This window comes from Dermacentor andersoni, chromosome 10 (genome assembly GCF_023375885.2).
Source record: "Dermacentor andersoni chromosome 10, qqDerAnde1_hic_scaffold, whole genome shotgun sequence".
Classification (NCBI taxonomy): Eukaryota; Metazoa; Arthropoda; class Arachnida; order Ixodida; family Ixodidae; genus Dermacentor; species Dermacentor andersoni.
In genome coordinates, this window is record NC_092823.1 from 136,126,736 (window position 1) to 136,134,000 (window position 7,265).

At 45.4% G+C, this 7,265-nt stretch overlaps 1 protein-coding gene across 3 annotated transcripts in view; it reads left to right on the top strand.

Moving 5' to 3' along the window:
- LOC126545154 (uncharacterized) overlaps positions 1 to 5,804 on the top strand; it is a 58,133-nt gene extending 52,329 nt beyond the window's left edge. For all 3 annotated transcript variants that reach the window (XM_050192914.3, XM_050192915.3, XM_072285083.1), the window contains one exon: positions 5,344 to 5,804. In XM_050192914.3, coding sequence (XP_050048871.1) covers positions 5,344 to 5,402 — 59 coding nt within the window. In that variant the 3' untranslated portion in view covers positions 5,403 to 5,804. The remainder of the gene's footprint in view (positions 1 to 5,343) is intronic.
- The last annotated feature ends 1,461 nt before the right edge of the window (positions 5,805 to 7,265 follow it).

Genomic DNA, 7,265 nt, shown 5'->3' on the forward strand with positions numbered 1-7,265 from the left:
TTCACTACCATCACTGTTGGCACAAAACAAAACTGTCACGTGGAGTTTGCTTTGCTTGCCACCGTGGCAGTCTTGTCCTTTAAGCACCAGTGTGCGATTTGGCAGCATCTGATAAAACAGAGCAGTCTCCTCAACGTTGTAGATGTCAACCACTTAGTGACGACTATATTGCTGTTTTATGCTGTATACAGTCGCCGACCGATTTTCCGGACTCCAAAAATTCGGACATGCCCGATTATTCGGTCAGCTTCGCGGCACCGCCGTTCTCCCCATAGACCATAATGTATAACAACTGCCGAAAGTTCGGACACCTTGCAGCCTCTCGTCTGATTTTTCGGACACTCCTTGAGTCAACTCGATCGAGGGCATCATGCACCGACTCTGACCGGCGCATAGTTCGACTTGCTGAACGCCATTTTTGTTTTGAACGGAGCCTCCTTGCTGCCCCACGAAGCGGCGCTACTGGAAATCCCCGCTCATCATCATCGTTTCTGCTTGGTTCGATAGAATGGCCGTACAGCAGTTCCGGTTTCAGCTTAGTAAGCCATGTCAAGACAATCCAGCAGCTGATTTGTTTCTTTCGCGCACGACGATGCGAGCAGGCCGCGTTTTTCGTTTGTGCCACTGGTGTCGGCACGATAGTTTTTGCTTTGTGTGCTGTGTCGAGGTTTTGGTGTTCCAACGCGGCGTACGGAAACATCGCGTCAAGTGTCTAATGGCGCCGACAGTGCGGGTGCCGGGGGGCCTAAGATTTGTCGCCTTCCGATGTGCTCCCTACTGACTCGGAAAAAGTTCTGCCGAGACCTGCGCAGTGGTTGCATTGCGATTCCGGACACCGTCTCATTTGAGAGTTTCACAGGTGCTGACACTGCTGTACTGACATGCGCAGAACTCGACGACGGCGAGATCATTCGTCAGGTTTCTGCTGCACCCATTCTCTATGCTGCACCGCCGGACGATGACTCCGAGTTGGAAGATGACGCACCATGTGCTACGCTGCTGTCGCATGCGGAATGTGCACAAGCAGTGACTGTGCTTTCAGCCGCCTATAGTGACCGTTCGACCCTCTCCGAGATTCAGGTTTATCTGATTGCGCGTAAACGGAACAGCGTGCAACGGCGCACTCACGATTTCTTCAAGCCTACTGCAGAGCCCGAATAAGTGCGTGGAAATAAAGGATTTCATTTTTTTTTCTTAATCTGCTTTTTCGGACACCTGTTTATTCGGACATTTCCGCAGTCCCCGTGAGGTCCGAATAAACGGTCGGCGACTGTATTTGTTCTAATGTATATATTTTCTGACAGGAGGTCCCCTTTCAGCCACATTCTCTGGCACCTCCTTCTGTGTACTTATGTAAGCATATATCCACTTATTAAAGAAATAAACTGAAACTGAACGGATTGTAGCGGCTGAAAACAGTCAGGCAGCTTCTTGGCAGCCCATGGTGCAGAAGCGTCGCTGTCAGCAGAAGCAGACTTGCCTGCTCTTAAGACCTTGCAACCAGTTGTTGCTAGCTTTGAAGTCCTTGTGGCCTAGAATGCACGCAAAATCTTTCGCTTCCTGATGCAAGATCATGTCAATTATGGGCACATTTAGTGCCCTTGCGTCCAAAATCCACGTAAACATGGCTTTTTCCTCAGCCACTTCCCCGTCGCCAGTCCCAGTGCAGCCGACCTTGCTCATCGAACACATGCTTGAGAGCAGCATGATACCATTGTGAAAGCGCTCGTCACGTGGCTTTTTTCATATTTTGCAGGCTTTCTTTACAGCAACAAAAAAAGGGCTACATGAGACATGAGTACAGGAAACTCATCGGCGGTTTCTGAAGGTGGTCTGCAAATCTGCATATCATACTTGGGGTCCTCAGCCAATAATTAAAAAGTTGGGTAATTAAACTGAATGAGTGGGTTATGGCAAAAACAAAAAAAAAATGCCCGATTTACTATAGGCTATTGTGACTAGTATGCGTTCAGTTCAATTCGCTTCCGACATGCCTTTCATTTTTAAAATTTTCGCTCAAGTTACGTGGGACACCCTGTATAGGTAATCCTATATGTCAAATACGAATGTTATTTTAAAATTCTCAAGGGGATTTTAGAGCTGTTTGTTCTATGCAAGAATTCATTATTTGTAGGTTCAATATATCCGTGTTCAACTGTGTGTAAGCCGCCTAATTTCTACTTACCCACTTCGCTCGACGTGACGTAGACTTTCCTCGAGGTTGCGCTGCTTTGCTGCACGCTCAGCGTGCTCCTTTGTACTTGCGCTAGCTCGGACCCTGCACCAATGACCTGTGAGACAGCAGATGCCTGCTTGAACTCCCTAGAGAACTTTTTCCAGCAGCACGAAAGCACAGAATGATATTTAAGGTCATTAGATGAGATGACATTGTTTGTGGCTGCTCACCAATTTGCACAGAAGCGCCAAACATCCATCACGGACTGGATGAAACCAGGCAAGAGCACCACTTGAAAACAGCTTCCTATTAAGTTCAGCTAAATAAATGCTTTTGTGTCATTTTTCTCCATTTGTACGTCTACTTCATTTGCTGTTTTGAAGTAACATATTTGGATGCACCTGGTCATGTTGCTAATTATTCTTCTGATAATATGAACAAATTTCCGTGGTCCCTTCGAGTTCATCTTAAAGGGAGTTTAGTGTATATATATAAATTTACAGAAGAATAAAAATAGATTGGAGTGCATACGACAGACATTGTCAGATCCTGACTGGAAGCTTAGCAACATCATTGAAAAGAAAGGGGCACAATCAGTGCATTGACTGGTGCTAACATACGGGGCAGAAACTTGGAAATTGAAAAAGAAGCTTGAGAGCAACTTAAGGACCATGCAAAGAGTGATGGAGAATTGTAGGCATAACGTTAAGAGACAGAGAGAGAGATTGTGAATCAGAGCACAAATGGGAATTGCCGATGTTCTAATTGACATTAAAGGGACACTAAAGGTTAATATTAAGTCAATGTGGACTGTTGAAATACCATCCCAGAAACCTTGAAACGCTTGTTTCGTGCGAAGAAGAGACTTATTTTAAGAGAAAATGCGTTTTGAAGCGTCCGCGTACCTCTAGCGCAGTTCAAATCACCCGCCCTCCGATCGAGGAGTATTGACGTCATGGTCTCATAGTGACGTTGCACCGTCAGTGAGTAAAACGGCTCCCGCAGACGGCGCTACGGCTTTTCTGCACAAAACGCAAACACACGGCCAGAAACAGAGCCGACAACAGCGCGAAAGTAGGACTATGGTGGCTAGCAAAAGGGAAAGCGCACGACGATAAGCTGGATCTTTATTTTATGACGCCAACTTCGACGCTCGTTGCAATGGATGACCCTGACAACGACACATTAGCTCGCGATGCTGGGCCCAAGTTCAGCGGTTGAAGCACTGATGAACGTGACCTGCTGTTGAGGGCTCGCGCTGCCGGCGTCGTTGCGTACTACTACGACGACGGCCTGCATTGAAAGGCACTTAATGCGACTTCAGTAAGGCGTTGAACTCGTAATCCTCTGGACGAAAGTGCAGCGAGCACACTACGTGATTTTTCGGCTCTTTGCCAGCGCGCTGTGGCAGAGGTACGGCATTTAACCACTTCGAACGGAGAGGTTCACTCGTTGGCACACAGTGACAAGTAACGTTGGATTCGCCGCTGCAACTGCCCTTGGCCAAGTTCCGCGGACCGTTCGCGCATCCCACGACATCACATGGACGTGGCATTCTCGCTGCTTGTTCCAAATGCAAGTTTCGCGAGCCAGCAGGACCACCTCAGCAAGACGCGATAAAGAAATAACTGAAACTCCAAAACGCGCGCGGCGCAAAGTCGAGCGCGCAGAGTTTAGCTAAAACGAAACCTTTCAATCACCCATACTACTCAAGGGTAACGTCAAGATGTTATTTTTTCTTTAGAATTGAATAGAAGTAGACAAGTAGCATTTTCTTCTGTCTTATAATCTAATGAAATTATCTTTTTAATACAAGTAGTTGAGTACTAGTGACAAATTATGATGAGGAGTGCTTTCGTCATCGGGCTAGTACCGGAATGTCGCTGAGGGGTCTCAAATCGTGTCATGCATTTACCTCAATTTCTCGGTTACTAAAGCTCTGTTCGCGATTATATTGACGCCTTAGACGTTCTAGAGCATTGCTTTATCACTTTAACTTGACTTTCTGGTAACCTTTAGTGTCCCTTTAAGAGAAAAAAATATGGAGCTGGGCAGGTCACGTAATGTGTAGGCTAGATAACCGGCGGACCATTTGGATTACAGAGTGGGTGCCAAGAGAAGGGAAGTGCAGTCAAAGATGGCAGAAATGGGGCGACGAAATTAGGAAATATGCACGCCATAGTGGTAATCGGTTTCTGCAGGACAGGGGTAATTGGAGATCGCAGGGAGAGGCCTTCGTCCGAATGGAATTATTTTTTTAGATCAGTATATCAAAGACCATTTAGCAGCGTGAGTATGAGTGACTTGCAGTGTTCATGAGCAATAAGTCATCTTTTGTGTGTTCGACACTGCCTTAGAGAAGCCACTTGGTAAGTTGCTGCTTTTCATGATCTCTGGAAACTGTCCGAGACGTGTGGAGATCTCAGGTAAACTTCAGTCAGATAGACATATTTTATATTTCGAATGGTCAATATATCGAACTACGTATTTCACAATCCACTTCGAGTTCGACATATCTTGGACCGAATTTATATATATAATTCACACATACTCTTAGCTCTCCCATCCCTTCTCTACCTTTACCATGCGACTGGCTTCCTATGCTTCATACATATACTTTTTCCCACTTTGATACTCCTTATGTTAACACCTTTAAAAAAGATATAGTACTGCAACAGAGTGGTGGCCCCATCTGTAACCGCTATGGTGCAAGGCATGTTTCACAAGAGTGGTGACAGATGGTGCCACGATTGTGCTGATGAAAAATCAATATTTTTTTTATATTTAATATTTTAATATTTAATATATTTAAAGCCGCATTATGCACTTCGGCTTTATTGTGGATGAAAGTAATTTTCGCAACTGTGTTACTGTACATTGGTTTGTTCAAACAAGGGGGTGCAACCAAAGGTGTGACAGTGAATGGCTAAAAAATCTTTCTTTACCATTGCGCACGTTGTTGTGCTCGTGCAGACAGTTGTTTAAGCACCTTCCCGTCTGGCCTACGTAGCAGCTGCCACAAAAGAAGGGGAATCCAGTGAACTACTTGGCTTGCGCAGTCCACGTAGCGTATCTAGCGCCCGACAGTGCATTTGCTATAAAAAACGAGCTTGCGGTGCCATGCTTTGCAACGAATGACTAATCTTGCCCGTCTGTGTTCTGTGCAGTCGATGGCCCGCTGGACCTGTCTTCCCCGGTGGACACCAAGAAGCTGGTGCCAAAGTGACCTGGCCTATGTGCAACAAGCAGTGTGCACATGGTGGCAACATGTGCAATGACTCTTCGCGAAACCGTGTACATACCGCCTTTTTTTCCTATTTATTGGCCGACCAGTTGGCAGGCCGGGCAACAAGCAACAACTGTGCTTCTCGTGCTGCCAGAATCTTGCGCGGCTTCAGACGTGCAGCACAGTGGAGGCAGCAGGGGAGTCCCTCCCTCTTTCCTTTGCCCCCCCCCCCCCCCATTTTTTATGTGTGTGTGTGCGCGCGTGTGTGTGTGTGTGCGTGCGTGCGTGTGCCCAAGGTTCCTAGCAGGTTTTTGTAAGTAGGCATTCAGACCACAAGCAGGTCTAGGTACAAGCAACCAGTGAAAAGAAAAATAATAATAAAGTTCCTGCTGTCTGAATGGAGCAACTGCTGTTTGTGTGAAGTCATTCTGTGTACACTGGAGACTCTAGTATCTCCTTTTTTTTTCCGCTTGCAGGTTATCAGAGAAAACCTGGAACTTTAAAGTAAATTTGACAGTTCTGGAAAATTGGGAGAAAGACTAGGCATTTTTTACTCTGGTTGTTTTGAATCGTGGTAATTGGTTACAGCGAACCTTCACATTCTGCAAATAGTGGTGTCTTTTGCTAGTTTTGTGAATGTGTGCTTGGCTGGGTGGTTGGAATAGTGTAAAACAAGACTCAGTCAAATGTGATAGTGATGCAGTACTACATCCAATTTTATTTGCAGCTTACCAGTAATGGCTGTACTGGGTGATTTTTTTTTTTTTTTTTGGTTAGCATGGTAACTTGGGCAAGCCATAAACTTGAAGCTCCAGTGTCAAAGGCAGCCCAGGAATTTTTATAAAAGCAGTCGCAAGGAATCTGGAAATATGAGGGAATTAAAAAATGTTACCATAGATAGTCGGGTACCTGCTGTGGCCAAAGCCCACGGCAAGCGTAACGTCTCTAGAACTACTTGCTCCCATATTGTTTACCATTTGATGCTATGATGACCAGAGTAATCGAAGTGTAGCTCACATTGCTGTTTATTGATAGCCCTTGCTTATGTTTGTTGTTGAGGGCCAGTGTAATGTAATGATTCTATTCCAATTCTTTGTTCCTGTGCTTTGTAAGTGGCTCAAGCTGTGATCTGGCACCAACGTCATGTTATTAACAGAATCAGTCGGTCATGAACATCGGATAATAAAGGTATAGAATCGGGTGAAAGGAATTGCTGCAGTATACCGGCCCAGGTGTATTTTCGTGCAAGTCGTTGCAAAAAGCAAGATGGCTGTACAAAAAATATTTTTTGTATATTTGGAGTTGAGTAAGGTAGCAGGTGCCTCTGACATAGCAATAGTAATTGTCTACAAATGTTAGCAAGTTGAGCCTAATGCAAGGTTGTGCCTTTCAATCCCTTATGAAATTGGTCTATTTTGTTAAAAGGCCCCTCACCAGTCCCCATAGCAAATTTTAATTATACGCTGAAAGTTGTTACGTGTCCTCTAGGGAGCGTTCTGCCACAAAAATTTTTCAGATCTGTTCATTAATGGCCGAGCTAGAAGTATTTCAAAGCTGCTAACCCATGGTTTCAGGAGGCGAGCTCCACTGCATAGCGAGACACTCTCTTCACTCGCTCCGTCTAGCCTCCGCAAGCGAAATTCCTGCCCTATGTTTTCCCATACCGGACCTTGAGGATCGCATGACTCATATGTCATGTTTTTTTCACTTTTTTTTTTTTTTTTTTTCGACGCTGTGCACAAACTGTTCTGATTGCCTGGTTTCACGCAACGCACGATTTTGTACGCTGTGCACAAGGACACATGACTAGCGCTATAATTCAGTGCTGCACGAATACTGAGGCAGAACAAGCAGGTCGCAGAG